The 17895-nt window shown below is 31.7% G+C and overlaps 3 protein-coding genes across 3 annotated transcripts; all 3 read right to left on the minus strand.

Moving 5' to 3' along the window:
- Positions 1–1137: 1137 nt before the first annotated feature.
- On the minus strand, positions 1138–3414 carry LOC103830631 (GDSL esterase/lipase EXL3). Its single transcript, XM_009106444.3, has 5 exons — positions 3002–3414; positions 2601–2731; positions 2232–2462; positions 1521–1776; positions 1138–1438 (listed from the first exon to the last, which is right to left on the minus strand). Exons 1-5 carry the CDS (start codon positions 3276–3278, stop codon positions 1245–1247), a joined length of 1089 nt encoding a protein of 362 aa, XP_009104692.1. The 5' UTR covers positions 3279–3414; the 3' UTR covers positions 1138–1244.
- Positions 3415–3914: 500 nt separating this feature from the next.
- Positions 3915–6155, minus strand: LOC117126856 (3-hexulose-6-phosphate isomerase-like; the record flags this gene model as incomplete). Its single annotated transcript, XM_033276029.1, has 1 exon — positions 3915–6155. A coding segment is annotated over one exon (438 nt), but the record flags the coding sequence as incomplete, so codon positions are not given.
- A 7379-nt stretch (positions 6156–13534) lies between these two features.
- On the minus strand, positions 13535–17230 carry LOC103830634 (GDSL esterase/lipase EXL1). The gene is made up of 5 exons (XM_018653274.2): positions 16546–17230; positions 16166–16296; positions 15847–16080; positions 14021–14276; positions 13535–13947 (listed from the first exon to the last, which is right to left on the minus strand). Exons 1-5 carry the CDS (start codon positions 16853–16855, stop codon positions 13754–13756), a joined length of 1125 nt encoding a protein of 374 aa, XP_018508790.2. The 5' UTR covers positions 16856–17230; the 3' UTR covers positions 13535–13753.
- Positions 17231–17895: the final 665 nt, after the last annotated feature.

The raw sequence follows: 17895 nt of genomic DNA on the forward strand, positions 1-17895 counted from the left end.
GTCGGCCCTTCCATTCTCATCCCTTGGAATGAAATAAACTGAAATGTGGACAAACAGAGAAGAAAGACTCTTGATGTCTTCCACGACGCCAATTTCTTTGTCGAAGGGCTTATCGTTGATTACTCTAGCTAGAGTTTGGTTGTCGGTACTAAGCTTGGTGTTGGTGATATCAAGGCTGGCTGCCGCTTGGAGAACCGATTTAACGGCCAGAGCTTCCGCCATTAAATGCGAACTAACAAAATTGTGGTGGCTTGATCCTATTATCTCAGTTTTTGTCAACGGATCTATGAAGATCCGAGCCAAACCTGCATGTTGTGAGGCCCGATCCCAAGCCGCATACGTGTAGCAGCGCGTCTCGGTCTCACTACGGCAGACAGACCATCTCTCTACATTTAACAAGGCCCGAGATGAAATCTGATTCTACAGCTATGTAGACTATTGCTTGAAGAGGGATCTATTGCCACACCTGTTTTGTAAAGTCGCAACTGAAGAACAGGTGAGTACGTAGCTGTCTCTACTTCTCCACAATGAGGGCAATTAACAAGTTTACTTCATTTCGTACAATAAATATGGAAAATCATTTGAGCCCAAAGGAGTTACACATACTATCAAGATGGTTAAGATACAGAAATATCATTAGCAGCTTCGGTTGATAAGAAATAAATTGGAAATATGTAACACCAATATTTTTTTTCTATGCATTCTTACGTTAAGTTCATTTTTTATATGGAGGTACCAACTGATGGTGCGTGTAAACTCATAGCAATAGTATAGAAACATGTGGGTTTGTTTGTGAACTCATGTCAATAGTATAGAAACATGTGGTTTTATAACTATACTACGTTTTTGTCTTTGTTTGTTAGATGGAAACTAAAAATAATATTGAGTACACACACATAATGAATGTCAGCATGTTTTACGAAGATAACATGAGTTCCATAATTCTGATAAGAAATACAAAAGGAATAATGCTTTTAATATAATTACTATCGAATTTTAAGAATAGGTAGTCACTTTACACCAGAGAAAAAATAAGGTCTTTATGATGATTTATCTCGCAACGATTGGAGCGAAGGGATCTACTAGATTAGTAATATGTATAGTACGTTATAAGTTAATAATTCCAAAGAAGACAGATGAAACAATAAGAAAATGTTACTTTAGAGGGAATACAATTTTCAAATAATACAAACAAAACATGATGAAATATAATCAATCATTACGAAGTGGCAATAGTTTTTAATTCAGATAAACTGATTAACAAATTTGTCAACCAACAATGAGACTAAAACTTTGTAAGTTTTTTCTGTGGGATGATAACTGTCCCAAAATACATGGCTAGACACGTCAGGACATACTGAAGATGTGATTTTATTGCAGAGGACAGCAACTTCTATGGCTCCTGTTCCACAGCATCCTTTGTTAGATACTCCAAATCCTACAATAACCCAAATCATAACTTTAATTTTAGGGTATTTTTCATACTAAAGTAAATTTAAAAATAAATTTTAGGGTATTACCGTATTTTGTAGGATTCTGGATGATATCATAAAGAGGGTCATAGATATTAATGTAGACCGGTTTACTATCCGGTAGAGTTTTGCGCAGGTAATCCAATTTTGTGGAGATCTTTGAATTAAAGAGCTTTGCTGCGTCATTGTAATACTCAGCACACTCTCTCAAAAGACCTCCTCCTAAGGTTCTCTGTGATGGGATACAACCAAGTGGTGGTGCACCAAACACAGCTATTCTTCTTACTCCATATCCGTATAGTTTCTGTTATCATAATTAATGAATAGGTAATATTAAATTCATAAACGTTAAAAAACTCAACACACACATAGATGAGAATGATAAAAGATGAGACACATCAACGATCAGTCTATACATGGTACTCCCGTTATTAATGCCTTAAAGTGATGTATCACGGAAAAATGTAAACTATTTAGTCGGTATTTTATTTTTGATATATGACTGTCCATCGAAATCAAAATGTGTGGACCTCTGAAAAGTAAATCAAAAGTGTTATGAAAGGTTGATAATCTGGTAGACTTTTACTACTTTTAGCATATTTATACGCTTTTTTGGCTCAGCCAGTAAACTGTAAATGGTTATTTTTTAACTCTTTCAATCATACTTACCTAGAGAGATAAAAGTATACTACTATTGTGGAATATGTTATATATAATATATAAATATACAGATTTTTCAAAATTATGAGAGAAGCTTACATTCACAAAATCGGAGGCAGAGTTGGCCATAAGAGTAGTGTACGAATCGACGTCATAGTGAGGTCTTGCATGAAGATCATAGTAAGTATTGGCGATGTCGTCGCTTCCTGCGACCAATAAGAACAAGCTGTTGGCTAATATGAAGTTTTTTCTTTCTTCCCCCACTAAATTCTTCACTTTTTCTATGTACTCCTCAAAATATTCCAACTGCTTTTGTAATGATATTGCTGCCTAATATCATCAACAAACACAAGTGAGACCACCAAGTTAAATAGGTAAATATCAAATCAAATATGTCCATATGTTATAGGAGTACAGTTAGTTAAAAAGAACTTATGCTCGCCATATTACTTATATATTTATTATTACCACGAGTTTGGGTGTTATAGGATCATAACCAGAACCTCCCGACGCAAATGATACACCGGTTAAAAGATCTTTAGGCGTTAGATTTGGATCGAGATATGCGGGTACAACTGATTTTATCCCCACTTCCTCAGCTGCAAATAAGAAGAGAAACATTAAAGACAAATAGCTTTATTTACAACGTTTTAAAATCAGTATTATCGTGGAACACTAACTTTCCAGACATGTGTTATGCATATCGAGTCAATGTTACTAGCCTTGTCTTTAACTACCATCCAAAAATGGAACAAAAAACAAATGATTGCTCAAATAATTTGCCGTCCTCACTAACTTCACTTGTGTCCTAAAACCTAAAGGTACTAGAGCTGAAAAGGGTAAAGTCATAAAAAAACCAAATAATGGACCTAGCAAATCGGCAGGAACTCGTCCGTCGCAGAATCTCCCGGTGGGGACTCCGCCTTGGAAATTGATACCGTAAGGTTGAAAATCGCACTTAACAACGGTTTTGACATTGTTGTTATTTCCAGTGTCAACGATGGAGTCTCCGAAAGCTATTAGGGCTGGAATCTTCAAGTTTGGCGGCAGCTTGATGGCGACGACTGTCTCAGTGAGAAAGAGAATGGACAGCAAACATAGTTTTAGCGAAGAACGAGAACTAGACCGGCTTGTATACTCTTTCATGTTTCCTTTCTTGTATTGTGAAAATAAAACAAGATTTTATAAAAGATAAATTTTCTTGGAAGCTTTACAATAACCAGGGCAAACAGCGAACCGCGTTTGCTCTCATGGTTGCTATCACGCTTATTTATATACAAACACATGTAGATGTATATGTATATATATTGCATTGTGTGGTGAAGATGTCGTGGACTTGTGGTAGACTTCGGACAAGATATACTTAACCAGTTGACTGTAACATTTCTAGATATAGATAATGTATTACAACAAGTTTAAGCGTGGATAACAGCTGAGACAGTGTACTAATCTCAACTCTCAACCACATCAGTTTTAATTTAATAACTAACGACATAAATCTAAAAGTGCGTATGTCGAAACACGTATTGCCAGCAGACTGTGACAACAAGCATGTATAATACTATATTAGTGCGTATGTCTGTCAACTCTAATTATATAGTCGGGGATTATGTAATACTTTCTTTCAGTCTTTCAGCTGATATCCGTCTATAGTGATCATTATGGTGTGGATAGCACAATCTTCTTTTTTTTTGGTGTAATGGATAGCACAATCTTTTGTGGGATCTTTTATAAAAATCGTTCATTGTGTTTTCATATAACATACCACCAGAGAAGACTAAGTTTTTTTTTAACGCTAATTTATTATGATTTTACAATTATGATATAAGAAATATTACATAGACGATTCGACAACCGACAATACTACCTGCCTTATGAAGACCTACGCCTAACTGCAGCACCTGAGCCGTCCTATGAAGATCCACGCCTGACCAGATTTACTTGCACCATGTTGAAGATTTCTTGCAAGCCTTTCCTTTGTAGTCTGCATAATTGGTTAATAAACCGCTCTCTCCGGGACTTGAAACCTGGATTTCCTGTAATCTGCAATAAATTGCATAGTCTGGGATTCGAACCCCAGACCTGGATGTAGAAGCCTTTAAACCTTAACCAATAGGCTACGGTGCTTCCACAAAAGTGTCAAAAGATCAGGGGTTGCTTCCTTTTTCGATTCTATTGTATTGATTTTTTGTGTAAATTTGAATTAGTTTTTTTTGGGTGGGGGGGGAGGGGGGGGAGGGGGTAAAATTAACAGCAATATTTGACTGATCTTATGTCAGTAAAAATATACAAATATCATTCATATATTATTCTGGATAAATATTATTCATATAATATAATTTAAGTTTTAAATGGATTTGATTGTTGATGACAAAAAAAAAAAAAATGGATTTGATTGTTCTTCTCGATCAGGGCCTGATAAATTTAGTTTACAAATATTTCGAAGATATATGTAATGTGTGTAGTAATGTTTAATAAACTTTCTCTTAATTTGGTTGACTCGATTGGTTAAGTTTTATTTAATTTGCCGCATCTAATTACTTTTAAATGCAATACTAAAAAGTATGGTCAAGGTAGGATAAGCCACCTATTCGATAGCTTATAGCATATAATTTGACATGACATATATAGTTTCACATTTAGATATATTTGTAAGCAAGTCATAAATTTTGATAATAATAATATTTATAAACAAGATTTATAATTTGAAATGACATATATATAGCTTATATGTAAATAATATTTATAATTTTTGATAATAATAATAATATTTTTAATTTTAATATTTTATAGAACTTTATTAATAAATATATTGAATAATTGATTGTTAGATGATATTAAAAATGTAAAATTCTGTAATAGTAAAATGATTTAATAAAATTATTACCGACTACAGTCAAATGTTTACATTGACTTATACTTCTATAAAATTAAATTCATAAATTTGTCTATCACTAATGAATATGAATTAGTTTATAAAACTTTAATGTAAAAAATATTTAACCAAGTGGTCTTCGCTTAGTAGTAAATGGCTCACAGCTGTGAATATCGTCATGGGTTCGATTCTTTTTAGCCACCCGGAGCGCCTTAAGTGGTAAGAAAACGCAGATCTTGTGGATCTCGTAGTAATTAGTTCTTAGGCCTAGAAAACCTTTGGAATCACACTACAATTATCAAATATATATATATATATATATATGTGTGTTATCAAACGTTTGCTTATAGGAGATCTAAAATTTTTAGTCAAAAAACTTAAAATATATGTTATCAAACATTTGCTTATAGGGACATCTAAAATTTGTAGTCCGGTGGATGGTTCCAACTTAATTTCTTATGATTAATGCATTAAATCAAAAAATTGTACCGTAATAAAGATCAATGTAAATATTAGAATTTCGCAATCCAAATCTTATAACATAAAGAAGAAGGCAACTCTCTTCTTAGACTGCCAGCGCAACAAATAGAGCGAGGAGCTTGCGACATCTGTCCTTACATCGCAACTCTGCGTTTCATTTAAAAAAAAAAGAATTTGTGGGCTTTTTGGATTGAGAATTTGATAATCCAGCCCATTACCAGAAACCCTATTCATCCCTTCTCCGCCGCACCTCCGCCATCACTTGCCATCGTCTGCGCCGGGACATAACACACATCCATCGTGTGCTTCACACAAGAACCTCTCTCCAACTGCGCGGTGATGAGCACAACCTTAGCACCGCACGATTTCGCGATGGAGCAAATCACATCGACGGTGGAGAATCCTCCGGGACCGGCGGAGGCGATGAGGAGATCGGGAGATGAGATCGGAGGCGTGGTCACGTCGGAGACTAAGTGAGAGGAGAGGCCGAGGTGGAAGAGACGCATCGCGAAGGCTTTCACTTTCAGCATGAGGCCTTCTCGCCCGACGCCATGGAGGAAGACGCGAGCGCTGCGGCGGGAGACTCCGGTGAGCTCCGTCAAGAGGAGATCCAACGGTGGTGGGTATGGATCGGTGGGATGACTATTATCGCCGTTGAGATTCTGCCGTCAGTGTATGGTTTGTCGGTTGCGTATATAAACACACATGACCTGGTGAGAACGTAAGCGGGATCCTTTTCTTTACAAGAAATTAGAGCTTTTGTTATTTGCTTAGGTACCTCTAACTCTACAGATGAACAGATTAATGATTTGTTGTACGCTGATCCACCGTTTCAATCTGCAGGCTATGCTTATCCAAGGGTCAATCAACGTGTACCGTTTTAACACCTTCAGTGAAGGATCGGTTTATGAGTAAGTGTTTTTGATGTCACCAGAAGCAATCTGAACTTCAAGTTTGGTGATGCGCCTGTCTCTACTAGGTTCACGGAACATACCGTCTTCGTTGGGCTTGCGGAAACGAGAGAGCCGATCCATGGAAAGGTTTTGGTTCTGCAATTACAACCACCTCATGTTATTTGCCAAGACCAACACTGGTTTTCCATGTTTGAATTGTTTACCATACTTTACAAGAGCTCCATATAATGATTATAAATTTCACTGCCAAGTAGCCTTAATAGTTGTTTTGGTTAGCAGTCTTCGTTGGTGAAGTCAGGGGCATTAAAACGATTCACAACGAAGATACCCAGAGTACTCACGTCTCATGACAATCACAAGGAGGTAGATGACAACTCTGCTGTTTTTTAAATTACCCTCATTACGCACATTTGCGACTTGCACGTTTGTTCAAGGATTAAAAACATGGTTTTTGGCCTCTGCAGGCACTCGACAGTCTGCCTGAGTGTATTTGACAGCTAAAGGTTCTACTCTGATGTAGAACTAAAAATGGTTGTTGGAACAAATATATACCCAAAGTTAGTTGGAGGTAAGAACGAACTCTCTGTTAAACTTTGTACACTAAGGTCTTGGGGTTAAGTTGTGGTCGTGTTCAATACATTAGTGAACAAGTTTTTATAAAAAAGTCTACCCTAAGTTTGAGGAAGCTCCTGATTCACGCTAAGTTGTTATATATTGACGCCTGACAACATTTAAAATCGGCACAATCATCAGTCACATAACCTCTTTGATTGCAGGCAGGCTGTTCATTAACGCTTCTTTTGGTACTCATTCAGATCCATAGAACATTCCGGTCAGATATAAAGACCGAGAGACACCACTGGCTGGCCGAGTATCATGAGTGGAAAAAAGAGAGGTTCAAGAGATACCAGTGAATAGAAAACCCGGATGGTGACAGATACATACTGCAAACCAGAGATTCTTTTGCATCTTGCAGGGAGATTGGTAAGGTAATTGAATAAGACATGACTGTTCTTATTTTTGGTTTACCAATTTGAGGAACTTATGATCCTGATTTCTGGAACTAGATGGTTTCTTTTGTTTTCTTGCAAACCGATATTGTAATATATTCTAGAGAACCACAGCGTTACATGCTCATTAGAATATATACGAACAGACGAACGAGAAAGAAAGTGGTTCAAATCAGTCTTCACCAAAACTTGGGATTAAAATTAATGTTTTGGGATTAAAATTAAAGTGGCTGGTGGAATTTAAGAGAAAACAGAGCAATGAGACACACATAATATAACACTCGAATGATTTCTTTGGGCACAAGTAACTGCTATGTGTTGGGAACTTTTACTGACGTTTGATCCTTCAATGTAAAAGCAAAAAAGATGCACATTTAGGGGTTTTGGGTGATCCACCTTCTCTTATTCTCAAGTATCACAAATGTGAAAGTGGATTTAAATTTGACATACTCAGATGAACATAATTTTATAACTGTCATGGTGGTACAAAAAGAAATTTTCTAAAATAAATTACTTACATTAATCACTTTTTCATAATTATATATGTATATATTTGTGGTTTAATTTTTTTTTTAAAAGACACATTTGTGGTTTAAATATTGTTTGGAATTCACAACTCTAACCCAACTAGGAAGAGAGTTAAAAGGGTATAAGCAAACTCTTTAATCTTCAAAACTTAATGATTCTAAAACCAACGAATTTTAAATCAATTGTAAACTTAACAATTATTTTACATAAGAACTTAAATAACCAACATGGAAGAGTATTTCAATCATAATTAAAATTTAATTGAATTTTATCATCTTGCTCACAATTATATATATATATAGGATTTTCAGCTGTAAAAACAATAAATTGTGAGTTTTAATCATTTAAATGATTATAAGTTATATAGGATTATAAAACGAATTGTAAGTAATTAAAATTGTTAAAAAATACCTATATCTTTTCTTCCCCATATTATGATATTATCATTTTTGCATTAAAGTGTCGCTTTGTTGATATGTGACCATAAGGAAGTATCTCTATTTATCTCTGCATCATAAATAATCTTTATAGCTAACAATACATAAAATAGTTATGGTTTTCTATTACCATTTTGGTTTAGCCTAAACTTTGGTAGTAAAAAAAAAACAATTGCGGAATTCATTATTTTTCAAAATTTTGTTGATGTGAGTATGAAGAAACAACATAAATATATATATTTTCAAATATAATAATACATAAATATACAACCTAACATGTTATTTATAAATATTAAACAGTAACAATTAGTATCATATTTTTATGCTACTTGCCTATTTTTTTTTAAAAAAAAGATAATAAATTAGCTTTTAATTTCAATTTTTTAAAATTATTAATTTTAAGAAGAAATGTATTAAAACTCCATTAAATTCAAGAAAGAAAATATTGTGAAGAAAGTAAAATAATTATTATTTTATGAATTGTTTTAATATAGTAAAAAATGTATAATTTCTATGAAAGTAAAATTTGTAGTGAAAATATAATATAAATAAACCAAAATTTTATTAAATTTTTAAATAATTTTATTATTTTGTTTCTTTGCTTACCCGCCCGTAGTATAATATATAATCTCATACGACAACTAGGCTACGTTGAAATGCTAAGGACTTATTAACTAAAGAATCTCATAATTAAAATCTTTGAGCATGTGCTCTAATTAAATTGTTACCAAACTAGAACTTTGTAGGTCATCATAATCAATGCATCAAGACTTCTAGAGCCCATCAAGCTAAACAATATATAAGATATTGTTGGTATCATTTTTGGTCTCTTCTGTAACATATTCTACTTTTTAGAGTTCTTTAAAAATCGACTCAATTCACTCAACCACTTAACATGCGTAAATAAGAATAACTGAAAAATGGAACAAAGGCGTAGGGTAGATATGTGGATCACACCCAACAGGTGATACTACCACAAAATTGGGTGTGAAGAAGGTTAGCTTTCTCCATATACACGTGATATAAAAGGTCCAAAGAGACATTAGTAAGAAAAAGATGTGAAAATATATTAATGGAAAAATGTTTATCGAGAAAAACTTTCTGTCCAAATGTACTAATAGTTATAGATTATAAATAGCAAGCCAGACTATCCGAAAAATCAAGCTAATTAAGAGTAAGATACATTGACAAGGCTACTTAATTTAATGATTTACACAACCAGAATATCGCCCAACCACTATCTAACATAATTGTGGCTATCATAAATTATATGCGTAGAAAAAGAAAGCAAAAAAACTGTATATGCGTACATTAGGGTTTTCCTTTTTATTAAGAGTAAAGTCATTTACAGTTTTTCTTTGTTGAAAACGAATATCATTACAAGATCCGAAGTTAATTTTAGTTTATATATTCTTATTTTTAACAGAAACTAATAGACTGCAAATTGAAGTGATATATGAGGAGAAGTTATTTTGATATTCAAAAATTATTTGATTCCACCATAAAAGCTTACAAACCAACGCAATTAGTTTATTATATAGATGGTCCTGTAGCTCTATACGTTATGGGGTCATCTTATACTAGTCTATGGTATCCATATATTGTAGAAGATAGGCCCCGTAATGTATCGCAGTTACAACAATATTATGTAATAACTCGACAGCGACAAACTTGAAGTGATGTAGTATATAGCTAGTTCCACGTACAGTAAAGACAAAAAAGTGAAGCCATTAATTGAATTTTTAGAATTTGGCTTGATAAGCATCTATTAATTGTTTGATATAAAATTGATCATTTATTATTTGGTCCAATATGTTAAAAATATTAAATCCTCATATAATTAATTAGTCCAAAATTTGATCCAAGCCAACGCTAGAATAAATAACTAGATTTAGATATTAAATCACTCGTATAATTAATTAGTCCAAAAATTGATCCAAGTAAATCTAGAACAATTAACTAGACTCAGAGGTAGAAGTGTTCAATCCAAATTACTGTTTAGTTTTGTTAGCTTTTTAGTTTTTATTGACTAGAATTCAGTTTTGGTTCGGATTAGATTTTAGAAAAAGCCCTTAATTTTCAAATGTTTTAATTTTGGAACTGTTTTTTTGTTTGTTAAGCTTTCATTTTCAATTTTCAGTTAGAGAAAATAAATTTATTTAAAGCATATATTAAAATTAAAAATGATTTAGAACATCCTTAAACGGCTTACTCCCTTTATTTGTTAAGTTTCCTTATACCATCTGAGGCCAAAATGTGTAACATGATTTTCTCTTAAATATCATCCAATCATGCAATCTCTAGATTCCTTCTTGTAAATTCTAGTAGAGCTAGCCTGTCACCAATTGCCTATCTACGTTACAGCCAATTGTTGTTATATAATTAAAAATGAATAAAATCAAAATTCTGTCTTTTTGCTCAGACCGTTCATTGCTTGTTAGATAATTATACCTCTAACCAGTCGAGACAAGTGATGCATGGCCTATGATATTTTCGTGTTTTAATGAGTTTGAGTGATTCTCTGGAGTCCACTTTACGTATTTTTATTTGTTTTGGAGCTATCAGCTACGAGTACTTTTTTTTTTTTAACGTTGTGGTGTGTGGTATACTGGTATGTATAGGATTCTTGTAAAACTTCACTAAGAACGCTGACATTTTTCTTTTGAAAGCCTATCTTATTTGAATTTTTGGATACTTTTCTTATTTGAACTTGACCAGAGTATATAATTTCTATCTTTAGTATTCTTTTAAATGCATCTCTTATTTTCCTTTCCTTATATATACATATATATATATATATATATATATATATATATATATATATATATATTATAATTATTATATCTGAAATAGACAGATTTGAACCTAATGATTAGTAATTTATGTTTTCTAAGAGCATTTTCAAAAGAAACACTATAATTTCAAATATAGTTTTTTTTTGTTTTCCAAAAAAAAAATTTAAAACTTCAAATTCTATATTTAAAGTTTCATATTTTTTTGCATTTTGGTATTTACATTGGACTCTCTCTCTTCGAATATTCAAATGTATACTCCAAATGTACACATCATATTTATGATTCTTAAATAGTTTTTTTGTTTACCGTTTTAATCCTTAAAAATATATATATCTCATAAATATATCATATTTCTTTTTATAAATTTAAGTTTTACACATGAAATTAAATAAAAACTTTAAAATAAGATTTAAAATATTTTAAAACAAGATTTTATCAACAAAAATATTACAAAAAAAAACCTAATAAAAAGGTTTTAAACGTACATGAAAACATAACTGATCATATGGCGGAAAATAAGGATACTCAATTTCAACAACTTTTAGCTCGTAATTGTAAGGTCACTTCTTACTTTGAAATGCACTAGTTGATCATATATACGAGCATTATAGAAATAATTTTATGAAATAATGTGGTATTTTTCTTGTAATTTAATATTTAAGAATGTATTTCTATTTATAATTTCATTTATAACTGTAAAATTTATTAACTAATATTGATGTAATATTTTTATATATGTGCTATTTATTTATAAAAGATTTATAAATTTAAATTAATTATGACAAATATAAGGACCATAGTATAAAATACAGATAATTTTGAAGTTTAGTTTGAAGTTTTGGTTTGGGAGAAAAACACTTTTAAACTTTAAATATTGATTTTTGCAAACTTTAAAAATAGAGAGTTTTTTGGAAATGTTTTAAAATCAACAACCTATTTCACCAAGATGTATAGTTTAGTGGCTCGTGGGTCAACCCACATGAACTTCTCTTTTGATATGCCTTATAATCTAATCTGGTCGGTCGCGGATAGTACTACAAAATCGACTAACCCGAAAATATATCACACTGTCTGATCTGAGTTTAAATACCTTCTGACTGATGACAAGGGATGAATTGATCATCTGTTACGATTCACCATGTTATCATTTGTGCAAAAATTCAAGTTAAAACTGACCAAATAATGATAAATTAGTTCTCAACGGAATTGAACTCAGGATCACATTATATACAATAACTCCTAAAAAAATTATCACTAAGCTACTATTTCTTAGGTACCCATACGAAATTTATTTGATAAAAAATCAATAATGGTTTAAGTTTTCTGAACTATATTATTATTATTGTTATCCCTTAATAATATAGTAAACCTTCTAATAATTTTAGACGTAAGCACGGTCATGAATCGCTATGTGACGATGTGTGTGATCGATCTTGATCTTGATCTTGAACCATAATATTTTGTTGTAATATTTTGTCGAACAAGATACGTTAATATTTGGGTCTGTGTTGAACTGAATGTTTGGGCCTTCCGCTAAATTGGTTTCCACTTTCGCTTCATTGTCATGTTTAGCTTTCAGACGAAGAAAATCTTTGGACTTTTAGAGTTCTTTTGGGCCTGCGTTGAACATATTTTAATTACCTTTGTTCATTTCCAATCTCCTTCCATTTTTAAATAGAGTGCAGAGTAAAATCTACTCTAATCTTATTTTATTTTATTGACAAAAAAAACTATTTTATTTTCACTTTATAAATTAAGATTACTACAAAAATAAAGTAATTATTTTATTTTATATTTTTTTTTTCATTTTTACTCCAAAACATAGTAGGTTAAAGTGAAACTCAACTACCCTATAGACTTCTTTTTTTTTGAGAAAATGGAATAATACATTTGATATTCTTATAATTATGTTGGTTATGAAATTTAGAAAGCCACAAATATCTTAATATAATTTTAATAGCTTTTAACAATATGAATTATAAATTCTATATACATTAGCTCTCTAAAATTTAAAGATGAAGACTAATGTTTCAGTAGAATATGTCAATAACCAATCCTACTTAATTTTTTTTAAACTAAGGTATTAAGCACTTAATAGCACCTGGCTTGTTTTTTAAACTTAGCCTTTGGCCAAATTTTCTCAACCATTTATAGAAAGATGGGGTCGAAATCCCGTGCTTGTTGCTAGTTAATCAGAACGTTTTGCTTCTATGTAAAATGTCTAACCTTTTGTTTCCTTTTTGTATTGCTTTGTACTCCTTTTCTTTTGTGTAACTGATCTTGGCAGCAAGTTTAATTTCCGATCAGGACTCTGTGACAAGTGTCAATCTTCATTGTTGGTACCACTATTGCTCTATAAAATGGAAAAGAACAAAATGTTCCGAAGTTGTGAACAATTTCAAGCATATATACAGGAACATTCTTTATATAACCACAAAACATCATAAAAGACACTTACAAGCTATTGAAAAGAGAAAAGATGATTTTAAAAAGTATAGTTTATATATCTTTTCATTTGTAATGATAATTCAAAAATGAAGTATGACCGACATGTTAAAAAGTAGGTGTTATATATCGATTAACTAGAAGAATCTGTTGAGATATCTCTGAAGAAGCTTTGCAACTATGTTTCTGTAAGCTGTTTCAGTGGGATGAAAACTGTCCCAAAACACATAATCCGATCTCACGGGACATACAGCGGCTGTATAGTTGTTGCATAGAGCAGTCACTTCTATTAACCCGGTTCCGCAACATCCTAAATTACTCACCTTAAATCCTATTAAAAAATTCATGAAAATATGTTAAAAGAATTGATTGTTTCATTGAAAAGAGAAGTAATGACGAATTACCATATTGTTGAGGGTTTAAAATGAGATCAAGAAGAGGATCATAGATGTCAATATATATTAAAGTCGTGTCTTGTAGGGTTCTTGACAAGCCATCAATATTAGCAGAGAGTTTAGCATTGAAAAGTTTACACGCATCATTAAACCGAACAACACAATCTCTTGTTGGTCCTCCAGCTACAGTTCTCTGCGAAGGGACACATCCTATTGGTGGTGCACCAAACATAAGTATTCTTCTTGCACCATATTGGTACAGTGTCTACCAACATCACACGATAAACCAAATAAGAGATTAAATACAATTCTTCAAATAATTTTCTAAAGTAGCAAAAATCTATAATTACAATAGTACAGTAATCAATTAAGAGAAGAAAGGTCAACATGAATTTATGATAATTGATAACCTTGCAGTAAGTAAAACTCTAAAAGTCATCCCTATCAAGGATTTTTCAAGTATAGACTTTCACAATAAACATTAATATTTATAATAAGAAAATTTCTCAAAAACTTAACAGATTTGTGCCAAGTCTTTTATTTGAAAAATTTTATATGATTATTTGGGTTAAATTCACCTATTATAATATTAACTAGACCCTGACCCGCGCGCCAGCGCGGGTATGAATTTTTGGTTTTTGGTTATTTATTTAACTAAATGATGTATTTGTAATATTTGATGTATTATATTCACCAATTAAATATTTTTTGGCATCTTAAACCATCTATTTACGACGAATATTCAATATCATATAAAAAATTGAACAAATAGACGTAATTAGAGAATTGTAGACGATATATAAAAACAATGGTTATTAATGTAAAATATGAAGAAATATTATATTATGACTTAGTATGACATAAAAGATTATAAATCAGTTATACATGTTTAAAGGAAATACAATGATTTTTAAACTTCTATGAAAAATTTAACATATAAAAATGGCGATGAATTAGTCATCAAATTGTAAATAATTTCATAATTTTATTAATAATAAATTATTTATAGTTTTGTTTTTCGTCAAGATAATTACTAAATGTCCATAACATTAATATATTAAAAGGCCGTATTATGAAAGCCCATGTTGTAACTGTTTTTTTTGGGAAGTGTAACAAAAAAAAAATTACCTTTAACTCTTCGTTTTGTTTAAGTTCTGTGTCGGTAAAAGATTAAAAAAAATCTCTATCTTTTTCAATGTTCAATTTGAAGCTTATTATACGAAAATCATACGCAAATATAGGCAATTGGTTAGAATCTCTGTATCTTTATATTCTTACAAATTTTAAATTTATTGTTTCCTCTTCTGCAAGCAAATCAATTACCAAAGTAATAGATCAATTGGTTGGAATCAAATCTATTCTTATAATTAGTGTAATTATGGTTACAATTTCTATATTTAATAGGTACATTAAAGATACGACATTAAAGATATTCGGTTTTGATTAATAAAAGGTATTGGATTTTGAGTTTGTATTTATTGATTTTTTTTTTATAAAGCTTAGAAAATCAATAAGATGATTGGTTGGTTGATACATCCTATAAAAAAAACGAAAACTATAGGTGGTTTGAATATTGTACATCGATAGATGCATGATGTAAGTTGACTATATATTACTTGAGCATGATCATTTCAAACTAAAGTATAGTTAGGTTATATGCATTTGTTATATTGTAGTTAATATATTTTAAATATTACATATGCCAAGTCTTTTATTTGAAAATTTTTATATGATTATTTGGGTTAAATTCACCTATTATAATATTAATGTATGGTGAAAAGATTTTCTTAAAAAAACTCTAGCTAATGATGCTCTAAATACCGTTGGCTTTTTACCCTAGCAAAAGAGAGAGCATTGTCGGCCATAAGAGCAGTGAAAGAAGCCACGTTGTATTGGAGCTGAGTCGTAGGGAGACTAAAGAAGTTGTTTGCGATATCGTTACTACCACATATAATAACGAACAAGCTATTCGTAATTATGAACGTTGTCCTCTCTTGTCCCACCATTCCATTCAATTTCTCTATATACTCTTCAAAAAATTTCAGTTGTTGCGATAATGGTATTCCTCCCTTTAACGATTAGAAAAAACTAATAGTTAATATTTAAAAGTTCATTAGATAAACATCAAACATAAGAAGTGGTGATTAGCTATACCGCGATTTGTGTTGTCAAAGGAACATAACCAGCACCACCCGACGCAAATGTTACACCGGTTAAGAGATCTTCTTGTCTTAGATTAGGATCTCGGTATGCTGGTATAGTTGGTTTAATCCCTAGTTCTTCCGCTATAAACACAATAAAGAATCGAAATATAATATAATCAGATTATACATTGCAACTTGGTGTTTTAACTTTAGTCCTTATTGTACATATCAATTTATTTGAGTGTACGAAATAAAGTTGGTCACGGGTTGCAAGTCATTAACCAGCTAGCTAATGCATTTGATATGTAGATAAATAATATGTGGTTAGTGTTATGGAACACTTTAGAAGATTAGGCAACGAAGAAAAAATAAAACAAGAGGTAAACAAACCTAGAATATCAGTGGGGACTTTTCCATTGGAGAATCTTCCCGTCGGAACTCCACCGTCGAAATCAATACCATAAGGAGGATAATCACATCTAGCCTCCGTTATCAAATCGTCGTTGTTTCCTGCATCAACAATTGAATCTCCGAACACTATTATAGCCGGAACTGTCGTGTTTTCCGGAAGTTTCACTAAAGCATTAGTCGTTGTAGTAAACAACAACACAAGGAATGAGATACAAAAACATAGTATGGACGAAGAAGAGGGAAACAAATATGAAATGATGTGATGATGAATAGAACGACGTCGGTCCATAGTTTGCTATGTAAGTAAGGTGTATATGTCTGAGAGAGTCTTGTTTCTTTGACAGCTTTGGATTATGAGTATAAATAATACTCCTCCCGCTTGTGTGAGGAGTTTGGTTTGGTTGAGTCATAAATTGAAGATAATGACTTATTTTTTTCTTTGTCATGATATTCTAATACCTCAGTACGTGTTTTGGTTAGTGGGCCAGTGTTTTTAATTAACAACGACACTTTTTCAATCAAAATGCCATTTGACCTTTGTTTGAAACTTTCGATATGTTGACACAATAATAATTACATAGAAAGAACTTTTCCTAAACGGTATAAATTATTCCTAAAGAGCTTTGAAGCAGATTTAATTAGACTGAAGCACACCTAAAGTCCAAACCGAGAAAAGTGAGTCGTGACTTGAGTAGCGATGTGAAGGAATCATGCCAATTTAGCACGGACAATGAGTTGATCTTAGTCATGAGAACATCAAAGGGGCGATGCATTTTACGGTGAAGACGAATGTTACACTTTCACCAAATTTCATTAATAGATGCATAAAGTATTAATTGACGGTCACATCGACTGCATGAGAGATTAGTAAAGAGGGTATCCCTGGATCGCAGAAAGAGGGGACAACGCCTGTTCCAACTATCAGGGCAGTCCTGATGACCGCATGCCCTGTCCGCAAGACAAACAGACTAAATGAATAATTAGGATCATTATCATTAAAAGGCAAAGAAAAATTACACAAGAGACTAGAAAATTTTCTAGAGCAATACCTACCTATAGACATATAAAAATATAATTAATACATTATATATATATAATAATGAATAGATTTGTAGCAAAAAAAAGATTATATATATAGAATTTTTTTTTGAAATTGTGTTTCTGTTTTAGATTGAAAAACAAGTTGGCCTTTACAAAATTGTTTTTGTCTCTTGAGATATTTTATGATTATGTAAACTGTAAACAATAATCATGTATTTGCCCAAGATAAAGTATAAACAAAAATCATGAATATTTGTCTATGCTTTAATGTTTTGTTCACAACTGTTG

This window comes from Brassica rapa, chromosome A07 (genome assembly GCF_000309985.2).
Source record: "Brassica rapa cultivar Chiifu-401-42 chromosome A07, CAAS_Brap_v3.01, whole genome shotgun sequence".
Taxonomy (NCBI): Eukaryota; Viridiplantae; Streptophyta; class Magnoliopsida; order Brassicales; family Brassicaceae; genus Brassica; species Brassica rapa.